Source organism: Melanotaenia boesemani, chromosome 5 (genome assembly GCF_017639745.1).
Source record: "Melanotaenia boesemani isolate fMelBoe1 chromosome 5, fMelBoe1.pri, whole genome shotgun sequence".
NCBI classification, from domain to species: domain Eukaryota; kingdom Metazoa; phylum Chordata; class Actinopteri; order Atheriniformes; family Melanotaeniidae; genus Melanotaenia; species Melanotaenia boesemani.
This window is the reverse complement of record NC_055686.1, coordinates 28,712,250-28,725,719: the sequence shown is the minus strand read 5'-3', so window position 1 is coordinate 28,725,719 and position 13,470 is coordinate 28,712,250. Positions and strand designations below refer to the sequence as shown.

The following is a 13,470-nucleotide window of genomic DNA, read 5'->3' as shown; positions in this document are numbered from 1 at the left end:
TTAGCCTTGACTCATATTTCACGATGCTTTGCCTGAGGATTCACGTGGATCCGTCTGCAGCCTACAAGACTGCAAATTACACCTCCAAACAGTGGATTGTATATAAATGTACTCCCACTAGTTGCATCCTCTTTCCTGAGGGTTTCATCTAATTTCTTTTTAGTCATCATCAACAGGAGAAATTGTAGCCAAATTATCATTTAAAACATACGGTCCAGTTCCAAAACAGCTAAAATATAATGTAAAAATAAAAAACAAAATGAAATTATTTGCAAATGTCACAAAACATAACATAAATTAGGCCTGTCAAAATAACGTGTGAACGGTGTTAATTAATTTATGTAAATAATTGTGTTAATATTTTTAGGCTATTAATGCATGCGCGGTATGACAAGCCCCATACATCCATCATTGCTCTGTCATGACGACGGGACGTGGAAAAGCACAATGGAGAAGATCAATTGTTGACATGTTGCCAGTCCATCACAGTCCAACACACAACCACCCTACAGAGGATTTAGACTAACCAGTTAACCTAACTTAGAAACATAATAGTACATAAAAAAATTACTTTACTTTTAATTACTTTTATATTCCCATCTTTACTTTCTAAGAGACTCTGCCTCAAGTGGTCTTTTTTGTACCCAGTCTTGTTATTGATCTGTTGCCATTTAACACCATTAGTTGCAGTGTTTTCCTCCAGATGATCTTTATTCTTTTTACCACTTACTTTTCCAGCCTTTTGTAACCGCTGACTTCACTGTTTAAAGGGAAATTCCTGCTCAGATTAATGCTTCAGGTGTTAGTAGAAGTCTCCCCTCAGACATCTGATGCGTTCTCTGTTTTCTGGTGTCAATCAGGTATTGGCAGATGACATTTGCAAAACTTTGCATGTTTTTGTTTACATTTTACTTAAATTGTAGAGAAGCTGTTCTTAACAGTGGTTGGATGGCCCTCACTGATGTCTCAGGAAACAGCTGTTTTGTATGTCAGAAACAACTCGAAATGAAAGCAAGGGGCAGCAGATGCAAAAGAAACAGTTTAAGTCAGATTCAGTCCTCCAATCTTCTGATTACACACCTGTGATCTGACCCACTGACCTCGTCATGCAGCCATTAAAGTTTCATGGTCTTCGTACACCTTGTTTTATCAGTCTATTTAGTTGCATCTTTAAAATGTTGAATGAAACATAAAATATGATGAAACCGTTATCTTTGGGTGCAGAAAGTTTATTTGGTCTCTTTTTGCCTACTGGTCCCACTGGCTTTAAAGAATTCCCACTGACCATCTCTTTTTCAGCTCATAGCCGAGGAAATGTTCCCATTTATAACATGCATTGTTGTCTCAATGTTAGTTATTTGAAAAATTTGAAAAATTCCCAGAAAATGGACTGAGATCACTGATTTGTTTTTCTGTGGTTTAAGTTGTACCCACCTACTCTTCTGCAGGCCTACTGGAAGGGAACCATTTTTAGGGACATTTAGACCCAACAAACATTTAACTTAAATAAGGTAAACATTCCCTTTGAGCTTTTTATGCGTCGTGGTGACAAATTACATATGATAATGTGTTATAACAGAAAGCAGTGCAGTTTTGTGGTTTAAAGGGCGTGTTAGTATGAACTGTGCTAACCATGAAGAAGGAAAATGACCAGTGGAAACAAGGTCTTGTTAGCGCTCCAGGTGTTTCTGTTGGTCCCAGTGCTGTTTTCTTTTCCTTCTCTAAATCAGTTATTTTTAACCTTTCAGCCAGATGAGGAGGAATTTCTGAGTTGAACAACACTGCTCCAGTTGACTGGAACATGTTTTGGTGTTTTTGAGTCAAAGAATAAAGAGAAAAGAAGAGTGATACTATTTTGGTTTCCCTGTATGAAGTGTTGACTTGGATATTTATGGATCAAAGGAATATTTTATTGGAATAGTGAAATGATGATGCAGAAATGTAAGATTTTAGAGTTTCAGGCAGCATAAAGAATTATACCTGCAGTCTGAACTGCCAAAAGGGACAAATGTAGATTGTACTGAGCAGTGCTCATTTAGACAGAAGGTACGCAATACCCCTGAGAGATATGTAAATGTCCTTGTTTCTGTCTCCTGTCTCATGCAGTATTTCAGCAGCAGGCTGTTCACAGCCCTCTGGAGCAGCAGAAGTCCAAGTCTAAGCAGGGAGGAGGAGGCCCCATCCCCTGCCAGAACTGTGGAAAGCCCTGTAGAGGTGAAGCTCTCAGAGTTCAGAACAAACACTTCCACATAAAGTGCTTTGTCTGCAAAGGTATGAAAATGCCAGATCTCCCCTGTTCTACCCTCACCCAACAGCACACACCTGTACACGCTGAAACACACACCTGTACATGCTAATACACACCTGTACATGCTGAAACACACACCTGTACACGCTGAAACACACACCTGTACATGCTGAAAACATACTGTCACGTGTAGCAGGCGGAGGTGAGGACCCAAATGCAGGCAGTCAAGGCAGGAGGCAGAACTGTGCTGGTGACAAGGTTTTATTCTCAAAACACAGAACAGGGAAACACACGACAAGGGAATGAACCACATGTAAGGATCTGACAAGAGCAAACTGAAAACCATGGGGTATACGCACGTTGAATGTTATTATTTACGTCCGGTAATCCCGCGCAGGCGCACTACGCTGGAGGGCAAAAAGATTTGCTTTCGTGATGACCAAAACATTGTAGTGTACAAGTATATAGTCATTTTGACCAAATCTGTTCACATAATGAAAACTAAAGATTTAGGTATTTCTAATTTACATCATTTTCGTGCAGATGATTGCGAAAGGTACAGTGCAAAGCTAACTATATTTAGTGAAAAGCTTACGGACCCATTTAAAATAGCTGACGATCTATGGGTTGACAGTCCTCAGAAATGACCGCCAGTTCAGTATGGCGATATCTACAACTACCTCATTAACACGCCAGGAATTTATACAGCAGAGGTGATGAAGGCATACAAGTCACTAGATGGCTATAACTTCTTTGTGTCTGGACATGTGGGGCAGATATTGTACCACAGAAATGAACGCATGAACAAGACAGGCCCCCCGACAAAGTTCAAGGGGGGCCACCTGGAGGCTGAACAGACTGCAGGATCAGGTCAGGAGGCTGGCCGGGGGGCTGGATGGACCGGGGCAGAACCTCCGGTGGATGACCCGGAGGCTGAGCAGACAGCAGGATCAGTTCAGGAGGCTGGCTGGGGGGCTGGACGGACCGGGGCTGAACCTCTGGTGGATGACCCGGAGGCAGGGCTTTGGGGCTGGCATTGACACTGAAGAGCTGGGCAGGACCATGGAGCCGGTGGCGACAACTGTGACATGGACCTTGGAGCTGGTGGCGTCACCCATGACGTGGACCTTGGAGCTGGTGGCGTCACCTGTGACGTGGACCTTGGAGCTGGTGGCGACACCCGAGATGTGACCCATCCAAGTGGTCTTGGGCTTATTGCCAATCTGGACCCCCAAAATGGCGACCACTCTGGATACTCCAGCGGCTGTGACTCTAAGTCCAATCCAAGTAGCCTTCCCACTAGTTCACTGGAGGTGATGCTTACTAGGGGCCCCTGGTGCCTGGATGACTTCCTCCTTCTGGACCTTGTGGGAGGAGGCTCAGGGAACATCGGGTCTGGATCCACCACTGTCGGGAGGCTTTTAGCTGCCTCACGGCTGAAGTATTCCAACAAGGTGATCATACCGCATGCTGGGTCCATTTCTGGTCAGATCCTTCTGTCACGTGTAGAGGGCGGAGGTGAGGACCCAAATGCAGGCAGTAAAGGCAGGAGGCAGAAATGTGCTGGTGACAAGGTTTTATTCTCGAAACACAGGACAGGGAACCACACACGACAGGGGAATGAACCACATGTAAGGATCTGACAGGAGCAAACTGAAAACCATGGGGTATATATGCACAGGAGGAGTAGTAAGGAACAGGTGAAGTGAATGAGTAATTAGACCAGGTGAACTAATGAGCCAGAAACAGGAACCACAGGAACACAAGAGGGAAAACCAAACATGACAAAACTGAAAACCTAAAGCATGAACATAACAAACTTAACACGATAAAACCCAAGAACTATAAATCAAGAGCAAGACCGAACTAAACATGACAAAAACCAAAATCCTAAACCACGATCAAACACACACCAAAACCCAGAAACCATGACACATACACCTGTACACGTTGAAACACACACCTGTACATGTTGAAACACATACCTGTACACGCCGAGAAACACACCTGTACACGATGAAACACACACCTGTACACACTGAGACACACACCTGTACATGCTAAAACACACCTGTACATGCTAAAAACACACACCTGTACACGCTGAGACACACACCTGTACATGCTAAAACACACACCTGTACACGCTAAAACACACACCTGTACACGCTGAAACACACACCTGTACACGCTAAAATACACACCTGTACACGCTGAGAAACACACCTGTACATGCTAAAACACACACCTGTACACGCTGAAACACACACCTGTACATACTGAAACACACACCTGTACATGCTAAAACACATACCTGTACATGCTAAAACACACACCTGTACACGCTGAAACACACACCTATCTTAGGGAACTGAAAACCAAGGGTACATGGGCAAGGACTAACTAGGAACAGGACTAACTGGGCAAAACAGACCAGGAAAGCTGATAAGCAGGAAACAGAAAACAACACATAACACACAAGGGAAGGAACTACTACAAAATAAAACAGGATACAGAACTAAACTTGACAAAAAACTAAGAACCTAAACCATGATCATGACAATATCGAAGGTATTGATATTTTACTATCAATCCCCACAACATCTGTCTCGTGCAGAGGGCAATGGGCCTCATTCACCACTCTTACAAACAAATTTGTTTTTAAATCCTACTTATGAACATTTTATGAAAATTCACCAAAATCTTTGTATCTAGGATTTATTCTTAACTGTTTTTTTTTAATATGTGGCTTCCAGCTTAGTTTGTTATTTAAAATTTCCTCAATAAATTTTATTTGTTACTTTTGCAACTCAACATTTGTCTATAAGAATATTATTTTTATTTTTTTATTAGTTGCATTTGACCAATTTTAAAAAATGGTGTATTTAATTTTACTTAGATTTAGTGTTAACCTATTAAATTCAAGCCAGCTCTTTAATGTATAAAGAGGTTGGTGTCGTCAGCAAATAATATGGTTTGTAAATGTTTAGAGATGCCATTGATGTAGAGGATAAGCAACAGAGGCCTTTACTTGTAGCTTTGTTTTGGGAAGCTATAGTTTGCCAGAAGTTCTTTGGTGGAAATGGCACTGAACTCCTTCAGCAGGCGTTTTATTAAATGTAATGTCCCATGTGAGCATCTCAACACTGAGCCAGGGTTAAACTCAAACTCTTAATGTTTAATAAAAATACTTTTATTAAACGTCCTACTTCAGTAAAGCTGTAATTGTTAGGAGTAAAGACAAGCCCAGTGCATTCATCACTGTACTGTTAACTAGCTGATCTGAGTTTGTTCATGCACAGCCCTTATCTGACCTAACTGCAGTGATAACCCTCACCCTGGGGTCACGGCTGCGATTTGTCGATAGAAATTCAGCGGATGTTAGGGCACGGGAGGAATTACAACAGTTACTGGAGGCCATGATTACAAGGACACTCAGCATGCTTTCTTTCTGTAATGAAGTTATTTGGCTGTCTTTCAGGAGGCCTTAAGTAGGAAGCATGGGGACGGCTAATTTAATGCAAGGCATTGGTAGACACAACAGTCAGAGGGACCCTGTCCACCCCACCCTCTGGCCATTCCTGCTATCTATAAATCCAAAGCGTGACTGCATTAATTGAATTTCCAGCTAATTTGGGTTATTAAATGTCTTGAGTATCCCAGCACTGGAAGAGGTGGGGGCTGCAGCTGGGTTGTTTGCTATTAAGGTCTCCAGATGTGGACTGACAGGAATCTGAAACTCAGGGATGGAAATAAAACAAACTACAGTGAGCTCACATTGGTCTATGGCCGAATCTGGACTGGAAATCAAAGAGAAGATATTTGATTCAGTGTTAGCAGCCAAGTTCAACAAGGCAGAGCTCTCACTTAGAGCCTATCTTTTTCCCTTTATTTATATGTTGGCTGTTGGCCCTGTGATAGACCAGCGACCTATCCAGGATGTGCCCTGCTGGGAAAAGCTGCAGCCCCCCACGAACCCCACGGCTGCCTCGACCAGCTCCTCTACATTTACCTCCTGTAGCCCAGCAACTACTCTTCAGCTGGAAAAAAGATTTTCACAGATCACATATACGACCATAGTAAAAATTACTACATAATGGAATCTGAGCGCTCGTTATCCGTTTTTTCCATTTTCGTTTTGTGCACAAAATCGGAAAACAAATGACGGTCCATTATCTGAATTTTCGTTTTGGATTAGGAAACAAAAAATGTAAAAAGTGGTTTTTCAATTTTTTACATTTTATTTTAAATGAAAAAAACGAACTGCCGTATTGAAACCTAATTATGTATTTAAACTACAAATCCAAACCATTTTCAAGTGAGACATGAGGGACATTGAGGCTCTGAAAGTGATGAGGAAGTACGTAAGTGACATAACTGTAGAAAATGTGTTGAATCTGCGTCAAACTCCTAGTGTCTTCTGTGGAAATCTGCAGATGAACGCCTCCCATCCTCCTCCCTTCACCTCTTAGACTTAATTAGCTCATTAACATGCACACCAAAAATCAGATTTCTGGAGTTGTCAGATTAGTTGGTTGAAACAGACTTACTTATTTACATATGTTGAAGGAGCATAAATGAGCCTAAAGAACAACTAGATTGTTCTTAGTCATTTCAAATAGTATTTTTGTTTGAAATGGTCGTCATTATTAACATGATGTCTCTGCTGTTCAGCACCATGTAAGTGAAGATATGTTAATAGTAGCTGTTGCCAGTGTCGTGGATGTCAGATAAATGGAAGATGTGTTCTTCTAACCCTTGTCTATGAAATGAAATGGTTTGTGATTTATGAGGTTCAGCAAAGGAACTTTAGATGTGCTTCACGTTTGTGAGGATTTGATGAGCACTAATTGCTGTTGTTATGGTAACTGTCGTCAACACTGAGGTCTGTGGTTTGAGGAAGTGAATCTTATTTAGGTACCAACTGTGTCTCTGGCAGTTTATCCTGTTATGTCTGCGTCTCAGACGTCTTTAAACTGACATGAGACACCTTCAACAGACGACAGCTGCAGACAAAACAATTCAGGCACGCTTGTCATGAAGGGACGCCACATCACACCAACCAGAGGGAGCACAGAGGGAAATACCTCCACACCCTAACGCAGATATGCCTGCATGAAAACTGATTAATGGGGAGAACAGAAGTTGGAATTTTTCTCATTTGCAGACTTGTGCTGCCCCTTTGTCGTTCACACACCCATTCATGAACACACACTCGAACACGTGAGTGGTATCTGTTACTGCTCTCCTCTCGCTCCTCCACGAAGCTGAAAACATTTTATTCTCAGAGTGGGTGGAGCCACCACATGTGCTTTACACAGAGCTAATCTTCGCCTGGAGTACATGAATCCGAACTCTACTTCCATAGAAAATGTATAAAACGTTAGTCAATTTAAATAACATAAAATAAAATTTGAAATAGAATAAAATAAAAAAAATAATTAAAATAAGTTAAATAGAATCATAAATAAAAGGACAAATAAATGAACTAAATAAAATAAAATAACTGCTATAAGCCAGAAAAAAGAAAGTTTCTTTAAATATCTGTTCGTCGTTCGATCTGATAAAGTTTATTCTTCACATCTGAAGGAAAGTAAAACAAGAACGTAATCGAGATTATGAAATGTTTTGTGGACTTGATGAAATTCTTCTTCCTGCTTTTTTATCTACATGTTACATGTTAACTACATACATCCTACCGCGCCTGCATGAGCCAACACAGTAATTAGTCTTTATCCTTGTAGTTTCTCTGTGTTGTTGTTGCACGTGGAGAAGATAAAGTATGTAATTCTAACATCTCTAACACTTATTCTGATAGCCCCAAATTTTTTCTTTCCATCCATCCATCTGTCCGTCCATCTATATTTTACTCAAATAATATTTTAAAAAGTCTTTTACCTCATTTGCAATTTGAAGAAAACTTTAACTTCAGGAAAACAGCAGCGTTGAGAGCAGATAGCAGATAAAGCTGACATGTTCCATTTATAGTGTTTACATAGTTCAATATTTTAAACTTTCAATACACTTAGAGTTTATAATGGGACATGCATCATAAAGCAGCTATATGTTTCCCAGGGTAGCTTAAAACTAGTGTTATGTAATACTGTGACTAAGGTTTATAGGCAAGTCAGTTTATTTCTATGGCACATTTTATGTCCGGGACAAATCAAAGTACTTTACATAAACATTAAAAGCATTACAGGTGGTGGAAAGAAAGCATTAAAAAGTAGTAACAGGCAACAACAAGCAGCAAAAATCACAAACTACATTAAAATTATTGAAAATAGATCAGTTAAATGTTAACAGCAGATTTCCTGCAGACGCTGAGAACAGAAATGTTTAATCTGGATTTAATGTTAGCTAACGGAGGTAGGCGGACTAAAGCTAAGGATACCTGTCTTTCAAAAGGACACGCCCCTAATTATGCAGAATTTCAAGATTAAATAACATCCAAACGGATGAGTTTGAAAAAAAATTCACCCCCCTCACAGTTGTCATAAAGGTAAACTTGACCTATTAATACTAAAATGGATTTTTGTAACAGGCTTTAAACATGTTTATTTCTGCTGTGAAGTCTGTCTTTTTAACATGGGAGTCTATGGGGATTTGCTCTGTTTTGGAGCCCCTAGTGGATGAGGGGTGAACTGCAATTTTTTGCACTTCCGCACAGGCTTCACATTTTACAAGCGGAGGTTGCCGCTTGACCTGTAAATATTCCTGTCTGCTGGGAATTCATTTTCTGTAAATATAGGCATGTTCTCATATATTTCAGATACTTTAGATCTTTATTTTTTATTTATTCATGTGTGCCTGTTATATATTTATTTTCTCATTTATGTGTGTTTAGGCCGAGAGTTGCTTCAAAATTTTGTTATGCTGCATAATAACAATAAAGATCTTGAATTTTGAATTGATAAAGTGAGAGTGTGAAGCTAATGAGGGTGAAGTTAATATAAATCCAACAAATAATCCAACGAACAAACAAAAATTCCCTCTATTCACTGAGCTATAAATGAGCATCAGAGCTAAATAGAAACTGGATGAAGAACTAAGATTAGTGGAGAACTACCAACTTGCCTCTTCCCTGTAGACGTTTACTTCTGAAGCAGACTACCAGAAACCTCCTCTTCTCCTGTTTTCTTTGATTACAGCTTTGTCTGTGTGTGTTTGGACAGATTTATAGGCTGGGTTGTTTTTGCTTAAACTATTTACTGTGCTTGTTTTCCTGGAGGTAAACAGACTCTGCTGGCCTCACGTGGAAGTCCTGATGGTCGGATCAGGTGTGTTATATTAGCAGATGGTTGTGATGTTCTCAGTGGGGTGGTGGCTCTGGGATCGTCTCCTTGGAAGCCGGCTCCCCAGACCACAGCCAAGGGGAATGTGCATGCTCGTCACTGGTTGGTGGAGCTGACCTCACACTCTTAGGTGTTGAGATGGGGGTGGGTGTGCACATAGCATGAGCAAGTATGGAAGAATAGTCTTATCTGTGCTGAATAGGAGACTGCTTCTGCTCTCCTTGCTTTGGCATCTTTAACACAGTCTTTGTCAGGTTTCAAACCAAAATCTTATTGCTGAAAACACAGGATTTACCAAATCCAGTATTTACTAAGCCTGCAGCAGATCTACATGTACACAGTAGCAAGATGTAGATATAAACACAAGGAAATCCAAGAACATCCAACATTTTTAAGGGAAGTTAGGCTTTTTGTAGCAGCTGTGGTTTGGGCTACGATTTCAGACTACATGATGTATTTATTTAGTTTTACAACCAATAGTGGAAAATATTCAGCCGTAAATGCTGAAAATAGTGTTCTTATTTACTATTAGGCTCTTTAGGTTGTTTTTTCTTGTGTGCAATTTAAAAAGTGACTACAAACTCTAAAACCCAGACATAAAACAACACATATTTAAGCTAATAATGCTCTACCAGGACTTCATATTGTTAATAACAGAACAGTTAATAATAGATTTTATATTGAGTTAGCAAGGTGTTTTTAAAAAGAATTACATAAAATGTAAAAGTAAAGTTGACAAACAGGCTCTGGCAAAGAAACCTATTTTTAGCATTTTATTTGACTTTTCAAGTCAGAAGTTAAAATAACCAGCTTAATTTTTCCAAATGACAGTTTGAATCTAGTCTTGATAAGCAGGTGGCACAACACTAGAACCACTAAACGAGAAGAACTGTCAAACATTAGTAAATGTTGCCCAACTAAACAGTTTTAATATTAGCTGAAGTTGTATGTTAATGATTTTGGCTCGTTTGCCATCTAAGATGAAATGTGTTTACAACCTGGACCAGTTCAGTGTAAGATCTAGCCTAAAAGAGGAATCAGTGCTTAGTACCCCTGGTCCAGAAAAGCGAAAAGAAAGCAAAGGAAAAATGAAGTTGTCGTATTTTTTATGAGTTTGTTTTGCTAGTCTGAGCTTGGAGAGCTGGGTTTGTACTGTCCGCTGTAATAACATCATTCAGTGGATAAATAAGATAAATGTAAGGTCCCAACTTATATGTTCATGTGTGAACAGAACCACTGGGATTTACCACTGATCCCAGAAGATCTGCATGTCGTGAGAGTGAAGGTCAAGACTTGAGTTACAATTAACTTGCATTTCCAGTGACTTCAGACTCGATTTGGACTCACATTCAAAATATTTGAGACTCGACTTGCACTCAAAAGACTTGAGATTCAACTTGTGATTTGAAACTCGTAAACAATGTTTTATTTTGAATGTTTTCTTTATAATCTCCTCTTTGTCTGATCTCATGTCTTTTGTCATTTCCTCAAACATAACACAGATTTAACCTCTTAAGCCTGACGGACCCACCAGTGGGTCCAACAGGTGTAAACACAAGTTCATGTGTGTAAAAAAGTTACTTTAATGATGTAAGGATATTTTATTTATAATGTGTCTCAAAGAAGAATACCTAATGCCACTAAATCAACTCTCCAAGTTAGTCAACAAAGTATTTGTTTTATAACAATTTTAAAATACGTATGCCACAAACAACAGCGCCACCATAACGAGTAACACCCGAAACACAATTCAACACAACGTGCGATCCGTTCACTCCACCCCAACATATTGGGTATTAAATGAAACTAGAAAAGCTGCACTTTCATATGATACCAAGCATAAAAAGATATTCGCCAAGCACCTCATGTCAGTCTCAAAACAATCACAAAGCTAATCTTCGCATGTCACAGCTAGTCTTACCAGATAGCATGTTTATCACCAAATACAGCACCAAATCCCTAAGCTATTCTCACAAACAGCAATATTTTTTATTTCCTTACCTTTTTGCGGTCATTTTCAGTCTATCCACACTGTTCTTTGACCAAAACTCACAGCGTAGTAATCCATAATCCTGAAACAGCGTCATGCGCTAACATGTCATATGCTCCCATTCACAGCCATTTTGTTGTCTTGTTGTGGGCCTTGGCAGTGTAAATAAAGTTTGGTCAAATTCTACATCTTACAAGCTTTCCAACGATATCTTACACTTGAATGAGGCTTCATCTGTCAGGTATAAATGCTTGCGTGTAAACAAAGGAGCATCATTACCGTTTTGCTGCAGTTATGCACGTGGGCGCACCGGAAAGAGCGAATATCGAACAGCATTCATTTCTTTGCTTCATTTTGACTTTTTATCCATTAAGAACGAAGGATAAAAGCCATAAAAATGTACAAGAAAATACAAAGAACCAAATACACCATGTTAGAAGCTCTGGAGGAAATATAGACACAGCACAATTTGGCACAGTTTGGGTATCCAAGTGGCCAAATGGAGAGTCCGCCTGGTACTATCCACACTAAAACCTGCATAAAAGCTATGGGCTTTGTTCTATTCTCATGAAACTTTGTACAGTTGTAGTCAAGGTGTTGCTGAATGATTGCAGCGGTATCTTTATGCACAAAATGATTTCTATCATGATGTTTTTATCTGTGTAAAAAAAAAAAACAATTAGGCGAGATAATTTTTTTTAATTTTTACCTATGGTTTATCTCAATTTGCACAGACATATTAACATTCACAATGTTTCTGACACTGGATTTATATTCCATAGGGTCTTACCTATCCATTGAGACCAAGGTTATGTACATTGACCTGAAAATTACAGTAGTTATTGTTGATTTAATTTGGGTAGGTCTGTTCAGGTGAACTACACCTCCAATAACCCTAGGGTTCACGAGGTTAATGTCACACAAACACAGACGCGCCATCAACACGAACAATGACAGCTCAGGTGAGCACACCTGTTGCTGCCATCGTTGTAACCTTTGGATATAAAAGCTTCATATTGGGGAAATAAAAAAGACCATCAAACTGCAACATCTGGGATATAAAAATCAAGGAAGCTGGAGCCACCTCATCCACCTTAAACTCACCTGGAGAGGTTAGTCACTACAATATAAAGCTAATGTTAGCATCTATGTTAGCAACTAGCTTAGCACCACAGCAGTAAACGTTAGTTTGTTACTTCCTTTGTACTAAAATAATGTTAACCCCATCGGATAACTTTAAACTGGAACCAGAAAACCATCAGACCTAGGCTGTATAATGCTAAACTGGGACCAGTAAACCATCAGACCCACTGGCAACAACTGGTTTTACTGGGTCATTTTATTACAAAACCAGCTGGTGCTGTCTAGTAATGTTAGTAATATTCTTTTGGACCTGAAAATTTTGGATCTAAATAAATTAGAATGTTGATTTCTTTTACTTCAATAAAAAAAGAAAAATTCTGTCCTCATCTCACACAAAGTCATTTCAAACTTTTTTTATTTAGTTATTTGTGAAGATTTACCTGATGCACTGGCTCAGGGTTTATCAACTCTGCACCTCATGGCTGCTGTCCTGCAGCTTTTAGATGTTTCCCTGCTGCAATTCACCTTCAGATTGTTTCCAAGCATCCATAATTTCAGTCACTTAGGGCAGTTTTTTCTCTACTTTTTACATCCTTATTCTGTCCTAACTACCAAACAACAAGCCAAGTGTTGCCACAGCCAGTCCTCCAAGTAATGTTTGCACTCCATATAGTTGTTTTTACATATTTGGTCTTACAGTATCCTCGGCTGGATGCTGTAAACAAGCCACTGCCCTGTTCTGTACTGGAGAGCTATGTCCCTTAGCTGGCAGCTGGGCGTGGACAGCCTGGTGTAATCAGTGTGACTGTACGGAGTAAAATCCTGTGTGGTATAAATGAAAGAAGACCAGTGTT

General features: G+C 39.7%; 1 protein-coding gene across 11 annotated transcripts in view; it reads left to right on the top strand.

The window, feature by feature from the left end:
- Positions 1 to 13,470, top strand: part of ablim2 (actin binding LIM protein family, member 2) — a 101,089-nt gene that overhangs the window by 33,257 nt on the left and 54,362 nt on the right. For all 11 annotated transcript variants that reach the window (XM_041984948.1, XM_041984955.1, XM_041984957.1 and 8 more), the window contains exon 2: positions 2,107 to 2,271. In XM_041984948.1, coding sequence (XP_041840882.1) covers positions 2,107 to 2,271 — 165 coding nt within the window. The remainder of the gene's footprint in view (positions 1 to 2,106; positions 2,272 to 13,470) is intronic.